Here is a 22053-nt window from a genome sequence, read left to right on the forward strand (position 1 = left end):
CCCCCCAAAATGGGATTTTTAACCGTTCCTCAGAGCCCATTTCCTCAACTTTTCCTTTTCCCTTTCACCTTTGACATTTCTGGAGTCTCAATCCCAGAAAATCAGGAAAGAAAATCAGAAAAAAAAAAAAAAATCAGTGTTTTTTCCCAAAACACTTTTCCTCATTTTTCCTTTCACCTTTGGCTCTTTGGGGTCTCAATCTCAGAAAATCAGGGAAAAAAATCAGAAAAAAAAAAAAAAAATCAGTATTTTTCCCCAAATATTTTCCTTTCACCTTTGGCTCTTTAGGGTCTCAATCCCAATTATTCCCGCGGGTGAAATGTTCCTTTAAAAGGGGGAAAACAATTAAAAAAAAAAAAAATTAAAAAAAAAAATAAACAAATTGAAAAGGCCTCAAGGCCAAAGCGTCGGGATGAAATCCAGGCTGTCCCCAAGTGGCGGGAAACGAACCCAGCCCGGATGATTTTCCTGCTTTTGTTTTCCCAGATCCAGGAGGAGGAGGAGGAGGAGGAAGAAGGAGGAGGAGGAGGAGGATGATGAGGAGGAGGAGGAGGAGGGGGGAAGGAAGATGATGAAGGGGAGGAAGAAGGAGGAGGAGGATGGTGATGATGATGAGGAGGAAGAAGAGGAAGGAGGGGGGAGAGGAGGAGGAGGAGGAGGATGAGGATGATGAAGGGGATGAGGAGGATGAGGAGGGGGGGAAGGAGGATGATGAAGGGGAGGAGGAGGAAGAAGGAGGAGGAGGAGGGGGATGAGGATGATGAAGGGGAGGGGGAGAAGGGGGAGAAAGAGGAGGAGGAAGAAGGAGGAGGAGGATGATGAAGGGGAGGAAGAAGAAGGAGAAGGAGGATGAGGATGATGAAGGGGAGGAGGAGGAGGAGGGGGATGAGGATGATGAAGGGGAGGAGGAGGAGGAGGGGGATGAGGATGATGAAGGGGGAGAAAGAGGAGGAGGAGAAGGAGGAGGAAGAAGGAGGAGGAGGATGATGAAGGGGAGGAAGAAGAAGGAGAAGGAGGATGAGGATGATGAAGGGGAGGAAGAAGTAGAAGGAGGATGAGGATGATGAAGGGGATGAGGAGGAGGAGGAGGAGGGGGGAAGGAAGATGATGAAGGGGAGGAGGAGGAGGGGGATGAGGATGATGAAGGGGAGGGGGAGAAGGGGGAGAAAGAGGAGGAGGAGGAAGAAGGAGGAGGAGGATGATGAAGGGGAGGAAGAAGAAGGAGAAGGAGGATGAGGATGATGAAGGGGAGGAGGAGGAAGAAGGAGAAGGATGAGGATGATGAAGGGGAGGGGGAGGAGGAAGAAGGGGGAGGAGGATGAGGAGGAGGATGATGAAGGGGAGGAGGAGGAGAAGGAGGATGAGGATGATGAAGGGGAGGAGGAGGAAGAAGGAGAAGGATGAGGATGATGAAGGGGAGGGGGAGGAGGAAGAAGAGGAGGATGATGAAGGGGAAGAGGAGGATGAGGAGGAGGAGAAGGAGGAGGAAGAAGGAGGAGGAAGAAGGAGGAGGATGATGAAGGGGAGGAGGGGAAGCGGGAGGAAGAAGAAGGAGGAGGAGGATGATGGGGAGGAAGAAGGAGAAGGATGAGGATGATGAAGGGGAGGGGGAGGAGGAAGAAGAGGAGGATGATGAAGGGGAAGAGGAGGATGAGGAGGAGGAGGGAGAGGAAGAAGGAAGAGGAGGAGGAAGAAGGAGGATGATGAAGGGGGGAAAGATGAGGATGAGAAGGAGGAGGAGGAGGAGGAGGAAGAGGAGGAGGAGGAAGGATCCTTCATCCGCTCCATCCGGCCGTTCCCCAGCTGTTCCCCAGGAGCGATAACCAGGAAAAAAAAAAAAAAAAAAAACAAACTCCGGGCAAAAAAAAAAAAATTAAAAAAATAATCCAGGTCCAAAGGTCGGGAAAAATCCGGCTTGTGGGGTCCGCCCGAGGACAGCCGGGCTTTGGGATTTCACCGAAATTTTGGGATTTCACCGAATTTTTGGGATGGCATTGGGGCTTTTGGGACGTCCCCATGTTTTTGGGATGTCGCTGGGTTTTGGGATTTCACCGAATTTTTGGGATGTCACCGGGTTTTAAGAATATCGCTGGGATGTCAAAAAAAAAAAACGCCACCAAAAAAAACCAAAAAACCCAAAAAAAAGAAATGAGAAAGGGGAAGGAAAAGCCCCAAGAGGTCTTTGAGGATTTTGATGAGGTGTCCCCAGCCCGCAGCTCCTCGGGAAGGGAAACCCCGCAGGGGAGGAAGCGAAAGCCACTGGGGAATGTCCCCAAGGCCACACGCTCCTCATCCCCCGTGTCCCCAAATTGTCCCCCCAGTGTCCCCCCAGTGTCCCCCAGTGTCCCCCCCAGTGTCCCCCCAGTGTCCCCCAGTGTCCCCCCCCACCGTGTCCCCTCCTCGGTCCTCCCGCCCGCCAGGGGGCGCGCAGGGACGGGGCGGGGCCGGGCCTGTGGGCGTGTCCCGCTCTCTGTGGGCGTGTCCCGCTCTCTGTGGGCGTGTCCCGCTCTCTGTGGGCGTGTCCCGCTCTCTGTGGGCGTGTCCCGCTCTCTGTGGGCGTGTCCCGCTCTCTGTGGGCGTGTCCCGCCCTCTATGGGCGTGTCCCGCTCTCTGTGGGCGTGTCCTTCTCTCTATGGGCGTGTCCCGCCCTCTGTGGGCGTGTCCCCCTTCGTCTCCCGCTTCCGTGTCCCGTGTCCCGTGTCCCGTTCCCGTGTCCCGTTCCCGTGTCCCGGCGAGTGTCGCTGTCCCGGGCCGTGTCTCGTTCCCCTGTGCCGTTCCCTGGTTCCCCGTCCCGGGGAGTCTCTCTGTCCTGAGGCGTGTCCTTGTCCCGGGGCGTGTCCCTGTCCCGGAGCGTGTCCCGTCCCCGTTCCCGGGGCGTGTCCTTGTCCCGGAGCGTGTCCCGTCCCCTGTCCCAGGAGTTGTCCTCGTCCCCGTCCCCGTGTCCCGTCCCCGTTCCCGGGGCGTGTCCCGGTGCCGTGGGCGGGCCGCTCCGAGGCCGCCATGGCGCTGAGCGGGGCCCTGGTGCTCCGGATTGTTTACGCGTCCTTCGGTGCCCTGAGCGGCCTCTCGGCCTTCTGCGCCTGGAGCATCGTGCCCGCGCTGCGCCAGCCCTACACGGCTGCGGCCGGGGGGCTCTCGGGTACGGCTCCGGGGGACGACGGGCACCGGGCCGGGGCCCTGAGGGGCTCCCGGGGGCGACGGGCTCGGGGGAAGGGAGGGATCGGAGCCGGGGGCGTGAGGGGAGTGAGACTGAGGGGCTCAGGGGCCGAGGAGCCGCTTGTCAGCCATGAGGGGGCTGTGAGGGGAATGAGGAGCTCCTTGCTCAGCCATGAGGGGGCTGCGAGGGGAATGAGGAGTCCCTTGCTCAGCCATGAGGGCTGTGAGGGGAATCAGGAGCCCCTTCCTCAGCCATGAGGGAGCTGTGAGGGGAGTGAGGAGTCCCTTGCTCAGCCATGAGGGGACTGCGAGGGGAATGAGGAGCCCCTTGCTCAGCCATGAGGGGGCTGTGAGGGGAATCAGGAGCCCCTTGCTCAGCCATGAGGGCTGTGAGGGGAATCAGGAGCCCCTTCCTCAGCCATGAGGGAGCTGTGAGGGGAGTGAGGGGAATGAGGAGCCCCTTGATCAGCCATGAGGGCTGTGAGGGGATCAGGAGCCCCTTCCTCAGCCATGAGGGCTGTGAGGGGAGTGAGGAGCTCCTTCCTCAGCCATGAGGGGACTGAGAGGAATGAGGAGCCCTTTGCTCAGCCATGAGGGAGCTGTGAGGGGAGTGAGGGGCGTGAGGAGCCTCTTCCCCATGGCTGAGGGGGCTGTGAGGGGAATCAGGAGTCCCTTGCTCAGCCATGAGGGGAGTGAGGGGAATCAGGAGCCCTTTGCTCAGCCATGAGGGGAGTGAGGGGAATGAGGAGCTCCTTCCTCAACCGTGAGGGCTGTGAGAGGATCAGGAGCACCTTCCTCGTGTCTGAGGGGGCTGTGAGGGGAGTGAGGAGCCCCTTCCTCAGCCATGAGGGAGTTGTGAGGGTCATGAGGACTGTGAGGGGATCAGGAGCCCTTTGCTCAGCCATGAGGGGAGTGAGGGGAATCAGGAGCTCCTTCCTCAACCGTGAGCGGGCTGTGAGGGGAGTGAGGAGCCGAGGAGCTCCTTCCTCATCCCTGAGGGACTTGTGAGGGCTCTGAGGGGATCAGGAGCCCCTTCCTCAGCCATGAGGGGAGTGAGGGGAATAAGGAGCCCCTTGCTCAGCCATGAGGGGAGTGAGGGGAGTGAGGGGAATAAGGAGCCCCTTGCTCAGCCATGAGGGAGTTGTGAGGGTCATGAGGACTGTGAGGGGATCAGGAGCTCCTTCCTCAGCCATGAAGGCTCTGAGGGGAGTGAGGAGCCTCTTGCTCAGCCATGAGGGAGTTGTGAGGGGAGTGAGGGGCATGAGGAGCCTCTTCCCCATGGCTGAGGGGGCTGTGAGGGGTGAGAGGGGAATGAGGAGCTTCTTCCTCATCCCTGAGGGACTTGTGAGGGCTCTGAGGGGATCAGGAGCTCCTTCCTCAGCCATGAGGGAATTGTGGGGGGCATGAGGAGCCCCTTCCTCAGGGCTGAGGGGACATTTGAGGGGGTGTCAGGGCAGGAATTGGGGGTGTCAGAGCAGGAATTGGGGGTGTCAGAGCAGAAATTGGGGGTGTCAGGGCAGGAATTGGGGGTGTCAGGGCAGGAATTGGGGGTGTCAGAGCTATGGGGGTGTCAGGGCAGGAATTGGGGGTGTCAGAGCAGAAATTGGGGGTGTCAGAGCAGAAATTGGGGGTGTCAGGGCAGGAATTGGGGGTGTCAGAGCAGGAATTGGGGGTGTCAGGGCAGGAATTGGGGGTGTCAGAGCAGAAATTGGGGTCAAGGAGCCTCTTCCCTGGCACTGAGGTTTCCAGGGAAGCAAAGAAATCCTCCTGATTTCCCCAAGGTCTGTACCAGACCCTCTGGAAGAGGAGTTTGGGCCACAGGGGTAAAATTGAACCAAATGTGCCCAAAAGTTCGGGAAATTCGTGAGGTTTGTGGCTCTGGGTTAATGGTTGAGTCCTGCAGCTCCAGGGCTGGAATTCCTGGAGGAACAGTGGAAAGTGAAGTGAAAATTTAAGAAAGATCCAGGGGTGAGGTGCAGGGCTGGGCTTGTCTCTGCTTCCTCTCCCTAAAAATAAAAAAAAAATATATAAAATAAAGGAAAAAAGCTTTTAATTCTGGGCTTTTAAAACCGGGATTCAGCAGAGAAATTGCATTGCAGGGTGGCACAAAAATTGGGTGGGGGGATTTTGAACCAGAAATGCAGGAGGGAAGAGCAAACGAAGGGATTTTCTGCTGTGTTTGTGTTCAGGGAGGAATTTTGTCGGTGGAATTTTGACAGCAGAATTTTGACAGCAGAATTTGGAGATCCTCCTTAAAGTGCCCCAGTTAAGCCAAGCTCTGCCTGTTGGTCCGTGTTTATCTCGTTTTTTTTTTTTTTTTTAATGCCTTTGCATCTGAGTTTGAGGATGTTTATCCGAGCTTTTCCTGGCTGGAAGAATTCCTGCCGATCCTGAGCAATCTCCAGCTTTGTCTCTGCCATCGGTTTGTTGATATTTCCCTTATCTCCCAGAGAACCTTTCCTGCTTGCCCTAAATTTCACTCATTCCCTGTTATTTTACAGCCAAAAATTTCTTTTTTTTTTTTTTTTTTTTTTTTTGATCCGAGTTCCGTGGAGGGAAAAGGAGGCTGGCACTGGAGCTTTCACTTCCCTGTAATTATGGAATTCCTGAGCAGCCCTTCCAGTCCTTCCAGTTGGATTTGGGGCTGAGAAATCCCCAATTTCTACCTGGAAAAAAAAGCAGCTCCTCAATGCCCAGCATCTCCAGGATGGAGATTTGGGATTTTTTTGGGATTGTCCCAAATCCGAGCCCGGCCTTGTTGGAGGCAGAAACTCCTGGTGGGTGCTGCAGCTTCACCCCAAAAAAAAAAAAATCCGAATTAAATCCCAGGGGTTTTAAATTCCATTTCCACCCAGTCACAGGGATACTCCTGGGATTTTAAAAACCTGAAAAATTAAAAGTGCCGTGGGGCCTGAACACAGGATCTGCTACAACACCAGAATATTCCAAAAAGTTCCTCTCCTTCCACAGCTTTTTTTTTTTTTTTTTTTTTCCCCTAAAATATCTCCGTGTAGATCCCAAATTTTGGCAGGGAAAATCCCCCAATTCTTCCCCTCTTCCAAACCCAGCTGAAGCTCCCGGGATCTCCCAGGAGAGGCAAAATTTGGAAAAACACACAAAAAAAAAAAAAAAAAAAAGGCAAAAATTTCACTTGTCCAAGCTCCAGCTCCTGCTGGAATTGGGGATTTCAGCTCCTTCCAGCTGGGGTGGATAAAAGGGAATTGTCCAGCTGCAGAGGGACTGAAGGCTTTGTAAACAAAATTAAAAAAAAAAATAAATCTTGGAGTTGTCTTTGCAGGGAGTTTTTAATGTTATTTCTCTTTTTTTTTTTTTTTTGCCCCATGTTTGGGAACTGGAATTGGGATGCTCCTTGCAGGAATGCTGGAGTCAGGGGGCTCCTCGTGGAAAATAGAACTAAATCTGCAGGGTTTGTGTTGGTTTGGGGAATTTTTTTTTTTGTTTTTTTTTCTTTGGTTTCTGCTGCAGATTTGTTGTTTTTCCACGTGTAGGGCACAAGGCCCTGCAGTGTGAGCTCGTTCCCCAAAAAAAATCCCCTGGGATTCAAGGATCCCTCCAGGAGGAGCAAGAGGCCAAAAAAAAAAATCGTGTTTGTCCCAGTGTTTGTTTGGATGATTGCAGAGAGGGAAAGTTCATTTCAAAGCTGGATCAGGTCTGGGTCAGAATTGGATCAGGTTTGGATCAGGGTTTAAATCAGGTTTGGATCAGAAATGGATCAGGATTTGGATCAGGATTGGATCAGAGTCTGGATCAGGGTTTGGATCAGGATTGGATCAGGGTTTGGATCAGGATTGGATCAGGGTCTGGATCAGGTTTGGATCAGGATTTGGATCAGGATTGGATCAGGGTCTGGATCGGGTTTGGATCAGGGTCTGGATCAGGATTTGGATCAGGTTTGGGACAGAAATGGATCAGGTTTGGATCAGAATTTGATCAGCTTTAGATCAGGATTTGGATCAGGCTTGGATCAGGTTTGGATGAGAATTGGATCAGGTTTGGATCAAGGCCTGGATCAGGTTTAGATCAGAAATGGATCAGGTTTAAATCAGGATTTGGATCAGGGTGTGGATCAGGATTGGATCAGGGTTTGGATCAGGTTTAAATCAGGGTCTGGATCAGGTTTAGATCAGGTTTAAATCAGGGTCTGGATCAGGTTTAGATCAGGTTTAAATCAGGGTCTGGATCAGAATTTGGTCAGGCCCAGATCAGGTTTAGATCAGGGTCTGGATCAGGTTTGGATCAGGATTTGGATCAGGATTTGGTCAGGCCTGGATCAGGTTTAGATCAGGTTTAAATCAGGGTCTGGATCAGGTTTAGATCAGGGTCTGGATCAGGTTTGGATCAGGTTTGGATCAGGATTTGGTCAGGCCTGGATCAGGTTTAAATCAGGTTTAAATCATGGTCTGGATCAGGTTTAGATCAGGTTAGGATCAGGTTTAAATCGGATTTGGATCAGGTTAGGATCAGGATTTAGGCCAGGGTTTGGTCAGGCCCGATCAGGACCGAGCCCCTCGCTGTTTCAAACCCTGACTCAGCGTTTTGGGCGCTTGTGCTGAGTCACCCGTGCGGCCTCAGCGGGGAGCAGCTTTTTGCTGACTCCAAAACCCCAAATTCCCCATTTTTGAGGGAAATTTGGGGCCGGGAGCACCGGCAGGAAGTGGGGGAGGGGAATTTAGGAGAAGCTGAGGGCTCAGCTCTGTCACCTGACCCTGGGCCAGCGTCTGGGCCACCGTGACTCTGCACTTGTGGCCACGGGGTCTGCCCCTGGACAGCTGTTCCAGCTGTTCCCAGATGTTCTGGGCTGGGTTTTACCTGTCCCTGGGTGCTGTTCTGACGTCCCTGCTGTCACCTGGGCAGGTGTCCAGCTGTTCCAGCTGTTCTGGGGGGGGGGTTGATCTCTATTTTACCTGTCCCTGGGTGCCTTTCTGATGTCCCTGCTGTCACCTGGACAGGTGTCCAGCTGTTCCAGCTGTTCTGGGGGGGGGTTGATCTCTATTTTACCTGTCCCTGGAGATGTTCTGACATCCCTGCTGTCACCTGGACAGGTGTCCAGCTGTTCCAGCTGTTCTGGGGGGGGGGGTTTGATCTCTATTTTACCTGTCCCTGGGTGCCGTTCTGATGTCCCTGCTCTCACCTGGACAGGTGTCCAGCTGTTCCCAGCTGTTCTGGGGGGGGTTGATCTCTATTTTACCTGTCCCTGGAGATGTTCTGACATCCCTGCTGTCACCTGGACAGGTGTCCAGCTGTTCCAGCTGTTCTGGGGGGGGTTGATCTCTATTTTACCTGTCCCTGGGTGCTATTCTGACATCCCTGCTGTCACCTGGACAGGTGTCCAGCTGTTCCAGCTGTTCTGGGGGGGGTTGATCTCTATTTTACCTGTCCCTGGGTGCCTTTCTGACGTCCCTGCTGTCACCTGGACAGGTGTCCAGCTGTTCCAGCTGTTCTGGGGGGGGGTTGATCTCTATTTTACCTGTCCCTGGGTGCTATTCTGACATCCCTGCTGTCACCTGGACAGGTGTGCTGGCGCTCTGGGCCCTAATCACCCATGTGATGTACCTGCAGGATTACTGGAGGACCTGGTTAAAGGGCCTGAGGTTCTTCCTGGCCGTGGGGATTCTCTTCTGTGCCCTCTCCGGGCTGGGCTGCTGCACCTTCCTGGCCCTGGCCATCACCCAGCACCAGTGTGAGTACTGGGAGCCACTGGGAATACTGGGAGAGGGGCTGGGGGCTGCTCCTGTCACCTCCTCCTCTGGGGACACCTGCAGGGATGGCATCGAGGTCACCTCCTCCAGCAGAAAAACTGGGATGGCCTCGTTTGTATTCCCAAAAAAAATCCCTGGGATTGCCTCCTTTACATTCCCCAAAAAAACTGGGATTGCCTTGTTTGCATTCCCAGAAAAACTCTGGGATTGCCCTGTTTACATTCCCCCAAAAAACTGGGATGGCCTTGTTTGCATTCCCAAAAAATCCCTGGGATGGCCTTGTTTGCATTCCAAAAATAATTGGGATTGCCCTGTTTACATTCCAAAAATAATTGGGATTGCCTCCTTTACATTCCCAAAAAATCCCTGGGATGGCCTTGTTTGCATTCCCAAAAAACCCTGGGATTGCTTCCTTTCCATTCCCAAAAAAACTGGGATTGCCTCCTTTCCATTCCCAAAAAAAACCCCTGGGATTGCTTCCTTACATTCCCAAAAAACTGGGAATTGTCTCATTTCTATTCCCAAAAAAAAAACCCCTGGAATTTCCTCATTTCCATTCCCAAAAACCTGGGAATTGCCTCGTTTCCATGACAAAACCCCTCAAAAAAAAAACTGAACCAGGAATTCCCTCAAATCCCATCCCTGAATTCCCTCAAATCCCATCCTTGAACCAGGAATTTCTACAAACCCACGTCCTAAATCAGAATTCCCACAAATCCCATCCCTGAATCAGAATTCCCACAAACCCAATTCTCCTGAACCAGGAATTCCCTCAAATCCCATCCCTGAATTCCCACAAATCCCAACCCTCAATTCCCACAAATCCCAACCCTCAATTCCCACAAATCCCATCCCTGAATTCCCTCAAATCTCATCCCTGAATTCCCACAAATCCCTCAATTCCCTCAATTCCCACAAATCCCTGAATTCCCTCAAATCCCATCCCTGAATTCCCTCAGATTCCTGAATTCCCTCAATTCCCACAAACCCAATTTTCCTGAACCAGGAATTCCCTCAAATCCCATCCCTGAATTCCCTTAAATCCCTGAATTCCCTCAATTCCCACAAATCCCAATCCTCAATTCCCACAAATCCCTGAATTCCCTCAATTCCCACAAATCCCATCCCTGAATTCCCTCAAATCCCATCCCTGAATTCCCTCAATCCCCACAAATCCCCGAATCCCCTCAATCCCCACAAATCCCTGAATCCCCTCAATCCCCACAAATTCCTGAATTCCCTCAATTCCCACAAATCCCTCAATCCCCTCAATCCCCACAAATTCCTGAATTCCCTCAATTCCCTCAAATCCCCGAATCCCCTCAATCCCCACAAATTCCTGAATTCCCTCAATTCCCTCAAATCCCCGAATCCCCTCAATCCCCACAAACCCAACTCCCCGAACCCACTCGGTCGCGACGGAACCAGGGAGGAAAAAAATCCTCGCGATTCCAGCAGGACGCAGGGAACACCCGGCTCTTGTTCAGCTCTTCCAGGCTCCGGAATTCCCAGCGATTCCCGATTTTTTCCCGTCTCTTGCAGCCCTGGCTGACCCCCGCAGTTATTTCCTGTCGTGCGTGTGGAGTTTCATGGCTCTCAAGTGGGCGCTGCTGCTCAGCCTCTACTCGCGCCGCTACCGCGCCGAGTTCGCCGACATCAGCATCCTCAGCGACTTCTGAATCCCAAAAAAAACCAAAATCCCCGCGGGAAAAACCAGGGGAGAGAGGGGAGAGAGGGGAGAGGGCACGGGGCCGGCTGCGGGTCCGTCTGTCTGTCCCTCTGTGTGTCTGTGTGTCCCCCTGTCCCTCTGTCTGTGTGTCCGTGTCTGTCTGTCTGTCCCTCTGTGTGTCCCCCTGTCCCTCTGTCTGTGTGTCCCCCTGTCTGTCTGTCTGTCCCTCTGTGTGTCTGTCTGTCCCCCTGTCCCCCTGTCTGTCCCTCTGTCTGTCTGTCCCCCTGTCTGTCCCCCTGTCCCTCTCTCTGTCTGTCCGTGTGTCCCGCTGGGTTTTGCTCGCCCATCGCTGCTGGTTCTGGTTCTGGTTCTGGTTCTGGGGAGGGAGGGGAAGGGAAGGGATCGGGGCTGATTTTGTCACCTCCTGTGTCACCTCCTGTGTCACTGCCCTGCTCCCGTGTCACCTTTCTGCTCCTGTGTCACCTCCTGTGTCACCTCTGCTCCTCTTTTGTCACCTCTGCTCCTTTGTTTGCTCCTGTGTTTGTCCCCTCTCTGCTCCTGTGTCCCCTCTCTGTTCCTTTGTCCCCTCCTGTGTCCCCTCTCCCGTGTCCCCTCTCTGCTCCTGTGTCCCCTCTCCTGTGTCACCTTTCTGCTCCTGTGTCCCCTCTCTGCTCCTGTGTCCCCTCTCCTGTGTCCCCTCTCTGCTCCTGTGTCCCCTCTCCTGTGTCCCCTCTCTGCTCCTGTGTCCCTTCTCTGCTCCTGTGTCCCCTCTCCTCTGTCCCCTCTCTGCTCCTGTGTCCCCTCTCCTGTGTCCCCTCTCTGCTCCTGTGTTGGTCACCTCTCTGTTCCTTTGTCACCTCCTGTGTCACCTCTCTGTTCCTGTCTTTGTCCCCTCTTCTGTGTCACCTCTCTGCCCCTCTGTCCCCTCTCTGTTCCCGTGTCCCCTCCCGTGTCCCCTCCCGTGTCCCCCCCCCGTGTCCCCCCCGTGTCCCCTCCCGTGTCCCCCCCCGTGTCCCCTCCCTGCCCCAAGGTCCCAGCGGATCCTCCGGGATTTTGGGATTCGGGGCAGGGGAGCTCAGCTCATCCCAAAGCTCCAGCTTTGGGAATTCTGCTCCTGGCTGCTCCCTGGGCTGGGCTTAGCAAGGATTGGGAAAGGGTTTAACCAAAAATCCCGCATTTAAAACCTGCAGTTGAGCAGCTCTGGGGGGGGAAAAAGAGTTTGGGGAAAAAAAAAAAAGTTTGGGGGAAAAAAAAGAGTTTGGGGGAAAAAAAAAGAGTTTGGGGGAAAGGTTTTTGGGGAAAAAAGTGGGGAAAAGGTGTTTGGGGAAAAAGTGTTTGGAGAAAAAGGGGTTTGGGGAAAAGGTTTTTGGGGAAAAAAGTGGAGAAAAAAGTGGGGAAAAGGGGTTTGGGGAAAAGGTTTTTGTGGGAAAAAGTGTTTGGGAAAAAAGAGTTTGGGGAAAAGGTTTTTGGGGAAAAATTGTTCGGGGGAAAACGTATTTGGGTCAAAAGGTTTTTGGGTGAAAAAGGTGTTGGGGAAAAAAGGTTTCAGTCAGGTCCAAACCTGACCTGCCTGAGCATCAGGGGAGAAGATTTTTGGGGAAAAAAAAAAAAAAAAAAAAGAAAAAAACCCCAATTTTTGTGGAAGCAGGAGGAGAGAGGAGGGGACAGGAGCTGCTCAGGTGACCCCACGGATTCAGGAGCACCTTTGGGGTGAGGCTGTGACCTCCTGGACTGTTTTTTTTTTTTTTTTTTTTTTTCTCCAGGGCTCCTGTGTGTAAATATTCCCTCTATTTTTACATGGAATTCTCGTTTGTGTCACCACAAATACAAACCCTCCCTCCCCCGGGCTGCCTGCACTGAATTCCTCAAGGATTGGGTGGGAATGGGGATTTTTTGGGGTGGTGGGAAGTGTTTGGGACCCCCCTCATTTCCTCATTTCCCTTAAAAATCAGCGATCTGACTTTGCCCCTAAAAAAAAAAAAATCCCGTTGGGATTCGGGGATTTCAACCCCAAAAAAAAAAAAAAAAAGGGATTTTTTTGGGGGAATTTGTGATGTTTCCATCGCTTTTCTCTGGGAACGGGCGAGGGGCAGGGGGGGCTTCGGGGGGGTTTTGGGGTCAGCCCTGGGCGAGTTCCCGTTCCCAGCGCCACCCCAGTCCCGTCACTGAGGGGGTCCGGGGCTGGGGACACTTTGGGGACGCTTTGGGGACACTTTGGGGACACTTTGGGGGCGTTTTGGGGACGTTTTGGGGGCGTTTTGGGGACGCCCCCGGGTGCAGAGCCCGCAGGAGCCGCCAGAGGGCGGCAGTGACACAGCCCGGGATGGGGGGGGGGGGGGGGGCGCGAGAGAGAGACCCCAAAAAACACCCGGGATACCCCAAAACCCACCCGGGATACCCCAAAAACCCCCTGGGACACCCCAAAAACCACCCGGGATACCCCAAAATCCACCTGGGATACCCCAAAAAACCACCCGGGATACCCCAAAATCCACCCGGGATACCCCAAAACCCACCCGGGACACCCCAAAACCCACCCGGGACACCCCAAAATCCACCCGGGATACCCCAAAAACCACCCGGGACACCCCAAAAAACCACCCGGGATACCCCAAAAACCACCCGGGATACCCCAAAACCCACCCGGGATACCCCAAAACCCTTTCTGTCCCCACATCCCCCACAAAATCCCGACCACCCCATCCCATTTTTCCCCATCCCAATCCCATTTCCCATGAAATTTCCCATTTATTTTTTTTTTGTTTGTTTGTTTGTTTTGTTTTTTGTTTTTTTCCCTTTTCCAGCATTCCTTCCTCCCTGCCTGAGGAATCTTCTGGTGCATTTTTTATTTTATTTTATTTTTTTTTTTTAAATTTATTTTTTATTTTTTTTTAACCCCACGGATGTCACCCCCTGTCCCCCCAAGGCCAGCACTGGGGGGTGGGGGGGGGTGACCCCAACCCTTCCCGAGGTTTTCCTGCCCCAAAGGAATCCCCGCAGGTTTTTCCCATTTTCCCAATGTGCTCGCAAGATGCGGCGAGGGCGGAAGCGGCGCCTCAAAGGCTCCGGATGAGCCCCGGGGGGCTGGGGGGACCCTCGGGGGATTTTGGGGGGCTGGGAGGACCCCCAGGGGATTTTGGGGGGCTGGGAGGACCCTCCGGGGATTTTTTGGGTGGCTGGGGGGACCCTCAGGATATTTTTTGGGGGGCTGGAGGGACCCTCCTGGGATTTTTTGGGGGGCTGGAGGGACCCTCCGGAGATTTTGGGGGGCTGGAGGGACCCTCAAGAGATTTTTTTGGGGGCTGGGGGGACCCTCCGGGGATTTTGGGGGGCCTGGAAGGGGCTGGGGGGACCCTCAAGAGATTTTTGGGGGGGCTGGGGGGACTCTCCAGGGGATTTTGGGGGGCTGGGAGGGGCTGGGGGGACCCTCAGGATATTTTTTGGGGGCAGGGAGGGGCTGGGGGGACGCTCCTGGGATTTTTTGGGGGGCTGGAGGGACCCTCAGGAGATTTTGGGGGGGCTGGGAGGGGCTGGGGGACCCGGTCCTGGGGTGCAGGGACACAAATCCCAAATTTTCCAGGGCTGTCCCCAAACCTTCCAGAAATGTCCCCAAATCTTCCAGAAATGTCCCCAAATGTTCCAGGAATGTCCCCAAATTTTCCAGGGCTGTCCCCACTCGTGCTGTCCCTGCTCCCTGGATGAGGCCCTGCCTGGATTTTCCATTTTTTGGGGGGAAAAATCCCCCAAAATCCCCCAAAATCCCCCAAAATCCCCCAAATCCCCCAAAATCCCCCAAAATCCCCCAAATCCCCCAAATGCCAGCGGCTCCTGGGGCTGTGGAAGGGAGGAAGAGGAGTGAGGAAGAATCCCCGGGGGAATTTGGGAATTTTCGATTTCCCTGCTGGGAATGAGGATGAGGAGAAAAACCAAAACAGGCTCAGCTTTAAACGGTACCAAAAAAAAAAAAAAAAAATCGACTTTAGTACTAGAAACTGTTAAAAAAAAAAAAATAAAAATCAGAATAAAACTTTTCGTTCCCATTGAGGAAAATTTTGAGGCTGGAGAAAAACCAAAACAGGCTCAACTTTAAATGGTACAAAAAAAAAAATGTTAATGCTAGAAATTATTTAAAAAGAAATAAAATAAAAAAAAAAAATTTATTTATTGAGGAAGTGCTTGACAAAAATCCCAAAGGAATGTCCTGGGATGGGACACGAGGGAATTCAGGATTTGGGTGAGATTTGGGGATTTTAGGATCCCAAAAGGAGAATTTTTTTTTTTGGTTTTGGGATGAACTCAGCAAAGCTGGGACTGAGCCGGGAGTGGGGGGAGACAAAAATCACCCGCACAACTGGCAGTGGTTATTGGAAAATTTTTTTTTTTATTATTTTATTTTATTTTTAGGACAATTCTCCTCTTGAAAGGGGAAATAAAACGGTTCAAGATGGGCACAGAGCTGAGGGAAAAAAAAAAAAAACAAACTGAAAATCCACGGGCTGGGATTTTGGGGAAGAATTTTTATTTTATTTTATTTATTTTTATTTTTTTTATTTCTGGAGAACCCCCTCTGATCCTTCCCAGTCTGGAACTGGGCTGGGGTCGCTTCTAAAATTTTTTTTTTACCTTTTTTGTGCTTTTTTTGCCCCTTTTTAATGTTTTTTTTTACTCCTTTTTTAGGCTTTTCCACCCCTTTTTAATGCTTTTTTTTAAAACCTCTTTTTAATGCTTCCTTTACCCCTTTTTAATGCTTTTTTTACTCCTTCTTAATGCTTTTTTTACCCCTTTTTAATGCTTTTTTACCCCCTTTTTAACCCCTTTTAATGCTTTTTTAAACCCCTTTTTATGCTTTTTTTTTTACCCCTTTTTATGCTCTTTTTTACCCCTTTTGTGCTCTTTTTTTACTCCTTTTTAATGCTTTTTTTAACCCTTTTTTATGCTGATAAACCCCGACTAAATCCATCCCTTCCAGCCCTCGGGAAACCCCAAATTCCACCCAAATTCCGCAGCAATGGGACATTTCCCTTCTCTGGCTTGGAAAAAAAAATCCTTTTATTTTATCCTTTTATTTTATCCTTTTATCATCTTATTTTTTATTTTATGCCTTTATTTTATCCTTTTATTTTGTCCTTTTTTCCTTTTATTTTATCCTTTTATTTTATCCTTTTATCCTTTTATTTTATCCTTTTATCCTTTTATTTTTTTATTTTATGCCTTTATTTTATCCTTTTATTTTGTCCTTTTTTCCTTTTATTTTATCCTTTTATTTTATCCTTTTATCCTTTTATTTTATCTTTTTATACTTTTATTTTTTTATTTTATGCTTTTATTTTATGCTTTTATCCTTTTATTTTGTCATTTTCCCCTTTTATTTTATCCTTTTATTTTATCCTTTTATCCTTTTATTTTTTTATTTTATGCTTTTATTTTATCCTTTTGTTTTGTCCTTTTTCCCTTTTATTTTATCCTTTTTTCCTTTTATTTTATCCTTTTATTTTACCCTTTTATCCTTTTATTTTTTTTTTATTTTATCCTTTTATTCCTGGTGATGGAGGAGCAGGAGAATTCCCTTTCCCTGGATTGGAAAATCAGGAAAGGAAGAACCCGCGAATTTCATCCCAACCCCCCCAAAAAAATTCCAACCCCGCATCCCAAAATCCTGACACCTTTGAGCCCATTCCCGACCCCCATAAAAACCCAAAAAAAATTAAAAATTAATTTAAAAATTAATTTAAAAATTGGGAGAGAAACCCAACCCCAGCCCGGCCTCCCCCCCCGCCCTCTCCGTGCAGATCAAACACTTTTTAATCTCAATAAGAATTTCCTGGGACAAAATGAGGAAAATCTGGGCTCGCATCCGCCCGGCAGCCCCGGGCTCATCCTAAAAGAAATTTTTTATTCCCGAGTTCATCCTCAAAGAAATTTTCCCTCCCCGGGCTCATCCTAAAAGAAATTTTTTATCCCCGAGTTCATCCTAAAAGAAATTTTCCCTCCCCGGGCTCATCCTAAAGGAATTTTTCCCTCCTCATCCTCAACCTCATCCTTAAAGAATTTTTTTATCCCCGAGCTCATCCTAAAACAACTTTTCCCTCCCCGGGTTCATCCTAAAAGAACTTTTTTTTTATCCCCGAGCTCATCCTAAAGGAATTTTTCCCTCCTCATCCTCCCCCAGCCCACGGAGCGTCCCCGGAGCCTCCTCGGGAATTTGCTGGAATCCCTTTGGAAAGGATCTGCAGGAAAAGCCCCAAAATCCCAAAACCCCCAAATCCCACAGCCCCAAAACTCCAAAGTCCCAAAGTCCCAAATCCCACAGCCCCAAAACCCCAAATCCCACAGCCCCAAAATCCCAAAACCCCAAAGTCCCAAATCCCACAGCCCCAAAACATCCCAGCCCCAAAATCCCGAACCCCCCAGCCCCGAAACACCAAACCCTGCAGCCCTGCGGCCCCAAAACCCCAAAGTCCCAAATCCCAAAGCCCCAAATCCCACAGCCCCAAAACCCCACAGCCCCCAAACCCCAAAACTCCAAATCCCACAGCCCCAAAACCCCAAACCCCGCAGCCCCTCGGCCCCACAGCCCCACAGCCCCAAAGCCCCAAAGCCCCAAAGCCCCAAAACCCCAAACCCCTCGGCCCCACAGCCCCAAATCCCACAGCCCCAAACCCCACAGCCCCAAACCCCAAAGCCCCAAATCCCACAGCCCCAAAACCCCAAACCCCGCAGCCCCTCGGCCCCACAGCCCCTCGGCCCCAAATCCCCAAACCCCGCAGCCCCAAACCCCAAACCCCGCAGCCCCTCGGCCCCACAGCCCCAAAACCCCAAACCCCTCGGCCCCAAATCCCCAAACCCCGCAGCCCCTCGGCCCCACAGCCCCAAACCCCGCAGCCCCAAAACCCCAAACCCCACAGCCCCAAAACCCCAAACCCCACAGCCCCTCGGCCCCACAGCCCCTCGGCCCCACAGCCCCTCGGCCCCAAATCCCCAAACCCCGCAGCCCCAAACCCCAAACCCCGCAGCCCCTCGGCCCCACAGCCCCAAAACCCCAAACCCCTCGGCCCCAAATCCCCAAACCCCGCAGCCCCAAAACCCCAAACCCCACAGCCCCAAAACCCCAAACCCCACAGCCCCTCGGCCCCACAGCCCCTCGGCCCCACAGCCCCAAAACCCCAAACCCCGCAGCCCCAAACCCCAAACCCCACAGCCCCAAACCCCACAGCCCCTCGGCCCCACAGCCCCAAACCCCAAACCCCACAGCCCCTCGGCCCCACAGCCCCAAAACCCCAAACCCCACAGCCCCTCGGCCCCACAGCCCCTCGGCCCCACAGCCCCTCGGCCCCACAGCCCCTCGGCCCCACAGCCCCTCGGCCCCACAGCCGCGCTCCCGAGCACCGGGAACTCGTCCCAGCCGCTCAGGGGGAGTTTTAGGATTTCTCTTTCATCTCCGGCCAGGACTTGAGCCGGGCTTTGGGCTCTGCCCAGACGCGGCTTGGAAGGTTCCGGGGGTGTCCCAGATGTGCTCTGGGGTGTCCCAGATGTGCTCTGGGGGTGTTCCAGATGTGATCCTGGGGGGGGTGGGGTGTTCCAGATGTGATCCCGGGGTGTCCCAGATGTGCTCCGGGGGTGTCCCAGATGTGATCCCGGGGTGTCCCAGATGTGATCCTGGGGGTGTCCCAGATGTGATCCTGGGGTGTCCCAGATGTGATCCCGGGGTGTCCCAGATGTGATCCCGGGGTGTTCCAGATGTGATCCCGGGGTGTCCCAGATGTGATCCTGGGGGGGTGTCCCAGATGTGCTCTGGGGGTGTCCCAGATGTGCTCTGGGGGTGTTCCAGATGTGATCCTGGGGTGTCCCAGATGTGAACCTGGGGGGGGTGGGGTGTCCCAGATGTGCTCTGGGGGTGTCCCAGATGTGCTCTGGGCTGGGTGGGGGTGGGGGCAGTTCCCTCTGCCTGGGACCCCCAGCCTGGATGGGACCCCCAGACCCGGGGACATCCTTGGATCTGTCTGTCCATCCATCCATGGATCCGTCTGTCCATCCATGGATCCGTCTGTCCATCCTTGGATCCGTCTGTCCATCTGTCTGTCCATCCATCTATGGATTCATGGTTCCCTGTGTCCATCCATCCATCTGTCTGTCTGTCCATCCCCCCATCCCTGGATCCCTCTGTCCATCTGTCCGTCCATCCATGGATCTATGGATCCATCCATCATCCATCCATCCATGGATCCATCCGTCAGTCTGTCTGTCCATCCCTCCATCCATCCATGGATCCCTCTGTCCATCTGTCTGTCTGTCCATCCATCCATCCATGGATCTGTAGATCCCTGTGTCCCTCTGTCCATCCATCCCTGTGTCCCTGTGTCCCTCTGTCCATCCGTCCATGGATCCCTGTGTTCCTCTGTCCATCCCTGTGTCCCTGTGTCCCTCTGTCCATCCATCCATGGATCCCTGTGTCCCTCTGTCCATCCATCCCTGTGTCCCTCTGTCCATGGTTCCCTGTGTCCCTCTGTCCATCCATTCCTGGTTCCCTGTGTCCCTCTGTCCATCCATTCCTGGTTCCCTGTGTCCCTCTGTCCATCCATCCCTGTGTCCCTGTGTCCCTCTGTCCATCCATCCCTGTGTCCCTCTGTCCATCCATGGTTCCCTGTGTCCCTCTGTCCATCCCTGGATCCCTGTGTCCCTCTGTCCATCCCTGTGTCCCTGTGTCCCTCTGTCCATCCATCCCTGGTTCCTGTGTCCATCTGTCCATCCCTGTGTCCCTCTGTCCATCCCTGGATCCGTGGTCCCATCCCCCATCCACGGGTCCCTCCCCGTCCCTGTCCCAGCTCTGCAGCACCGGGGTCACATCCCAAGGAAATCCGGGAATTCCGACCTCCCCCCCTCCCCCTTCCCCTGCTCTGGTTCCCCCCCAGGATAAAAATTAAAAATAAAAACAACCAAATTTTATTCCCAATTTTACTCCCTCCCAAATTCCCAACCCCGAATTCCCAGCAGGACCACGAGGGCTGAGTTTGTTTGGGATCAAATCCAGGCTCTGATCCCCCAAATTCCTGATTCCCCAAATTCCTGACCCCACAAATTCCTGACCCCACAAATTCCTGATCCCACAAATTCCTGATTCCCCAAATTCCTGATCCCACAAATTCCTGATTCCCCAAATTCCTGATTCCCCAAATTCCTGATTCCCCAAATTCCTGACCCCACAAATTCCTGATTCCCCAAATTCCTGATTCCCCAAATTCCTGACCCCACAAATTCCTGATCCCCCAAATTCCTGATTCCCACAAATTCCTGACCCCACAAATTCCTGATTCCCACAAATTCCTGATCCCACAAATTCCTGATCCCACAAATTCCTGATCCCCCAAATTCCTGATTCCCACAAATTCCTGACCCCACAAATTCCTGATCCCCAAATTCCTGATTCCCCAAATTCCTGACCCCACAAATTCCTGATCCCCCAAATTCCTGATTCCCCAAATTCCTGATCCCACAAATTCCTGATTCCAGAGGATCCCGTGGCTCAGCATGGGGCAGGCAAAGTTTGGGATGAATTTTTGGGGGATGAATTTTTTAGGATGAATTTTTTGGGATGGATTTTTTTTAGGATGGATTTTTGAGGATTTTTTTTTTAATTTTTTTTTTTTTTGGTGAGGATTTCCTTGAGATGAATTTTTAGGATGGATTTTTTGGGATGGATTTTTTAGGATGGATCTTTTGGGATGGATTTTTAGGATGGATTTTTTGGGGGGATGGATTTTTAGAATGAATTTTTTAGGATTAATTTTTTGGATGGATTTTTAGGGATGAAGTTTTTAGGGTGAATTTTTTGGGATGGATTTTTTTTTTGTGAGGATTTTTTGGGATGGATTTTTTGAGGATGGATTTTTTTAGGATGAATTTTTAGGATGAATTTTTGAGGATGAATTTTTTAGGATTAATTTTTGAGATGGATTTTTTTAGGATGGATTTTTTGGGATGGATTTTTAGAATGAATTTTTTGAGATGGATTTTTTTAGGATGGATTTTTGAGGACGAATCTTTTAGGACGGATTTTTTTTTTTTTTTTTTTGGGGGGGGGATGGTTCCCATCCCCATCTCCCCACACCCCAAATTCCCCCCGGTTCTCTCAGCAACCACAAAAGTTCCGAATTTTTGGCCTCCCCGCAGCTGTTTCCACTCGAGGCCGCTGTAACAGGAAAAACCTGCAGCTCCCTTTCATGTTCTTCATTTATCTGCATCATCCTCTTTTTTTTTTGTTGGTTTTTTTTTGGTTTTTTTGAGGTTTTTTTTTTTGTTATTTTGATTTTTGGGGGGGATTTTTTGGGGGGTTTTCTGTTTTTTTTTTTTTTTTTAATTTTTGGTTGGTTTGTTTTTTAATTTTTTTTTCTTTTTTGGTTTTTTTGTTTGTTTGTTTGGTTTTTTTTTTTTTTTTTCTTCACGGGGATTATTTTTATCCTCCAGAACAAAGAAAAGGAGATTGCTTTGTGATTTTTTTTTTAATTTTTTTTTTTTGCCAAAGTAAAAACAAAACCCTGCTCATGTCCCCAAGTGCCACCTCCACTTTTAAATCCCCCCAGGGACGGGGACTCCACCCCTGCCCTGGCCCCAAAATCTTCCGAGATTCTCCCCAAAAAAACCCAAAATCTTCCGAGATTCTCCCCAAAAAAACCCCAAAATCTTCTGAGATTCCTCCCAGAAATCCCCCAAATCTTCTGAGATTTTAATTTAATTTTATTTTATTTTATTTTTATTTTTATATTTCCTCTTTAAGGCCTGAAATTTTTCCCCGATGTGTCAAAAGCAGCACCAGAAAAAAAAAAAAATTAAAAAAAAAAAATTAAAAAATCCCCCATCGAGCTGGAGGAGTCACTGAAACCACTCGTGACCTTTCCATGAGAAGTTTGGATGAAAAAACTCCCGGAAAAAAAAAAAACAAAAAAAACCCAAAAAACCCCAAAAAACCCTCGCTGAAAGAACAAATTGAAATGTTTGAGCCACAAAAGCTCCAAATGTGGGGACAGAAAACCCTCGGGGTTTTATTTTATTTTATTTTATTTTTTTTTTGGGTTGCTCCTTCCTGCATTTCAAAGCTCTTTGTGTTCCTGGTTTTTGCTCCCCTCCTCCTCCTCCTCCTCCTCCTCCTCCTGGCCGCGTTCGATCCCCTCGGGTTTTTCTCTTTTAAAAGGAAAACAATTTAAAAAAAAAAAATTAAAAAAAAAAGAAATTAGAAAAGAGAGAGAATTAATGAAGGAATAAAGGGCAGGACTCAGCTGGAGCTGCCCCAGTCCTGGGGGTTCTGAGCCCCCGACAGCTGCGAGGGTCCCTCCTCATCTTCCTCTTCCTCCTCTTCATCCTCCTCTTCCTCTTCCTCCTCCTCTTCCATTTTTTGTTCCTCTTCTTCTTCATGGTCCCTTCCTGTTCCCTTTTCCCTTCCCCTTCTTCTTCCATTTCCTCTTCCTCTTCTTCCTCTTCCTCTTCTTCCTCTTCCTCTTCTTCCTCTTCCTCTTC

General features: G+C 51.1%; 1 protein-coding gene across 2 annotated transcripts; it reads left to right on the forward strand.

Annotated features, from left to right (window-relative positions):
• Positions 1 to 2686: 2686 nt before the first annotated feature.
• On the forward strand, positions 2687 to 12392 carry SLC48A1 (solute carrier family 48 member 1). 2 transcript variants are annotated; one of them, XM_088180820.1, is made up of 4 exons: positions 2687 to 3139; positions 8690 to 8857; positions 10419 to 11782; positions 11821 to 12392. In XM_088180820.1, exons 1-3 carry the CDS (start codon positions 3001 to 3003, stop codon positions 10553 to 10555), a joined length of 444 nt encoding a protein of 147 aa, XP_088036946.1. In that variant the 5' UTR covers positions 2687 to 3000; the 3' UTR covers positions 10556 to 11782; positions 11821 to 12392. The 2 variants fall into 2 exon arrangements, with proteins under 2 accessions (XP_088036946.1, XP_088036947.1); XM_088180821.1 differs by having other exon boundaries at positions 10419 to 11762; positions 11801 to 12392.
• The last annotated feature ends 9661 nt before the right edge of the window (positions 12393 to 22053 follow it).

The sequence above is a fragment of the Sturnus vulgaris genome, chromosome 30, assembly GCF_052056855.1.
Source record: "Sturnus vulgaris isolate bStuVul1 chromosome 30, bStuVul1.hap1, whole genome shotgun sequence".
NCBI lineage: Eukaryota > Metazoa > Chordata > Aves > Passeriformes > Sturnidae > Sturnus > Sturnus vulgaris.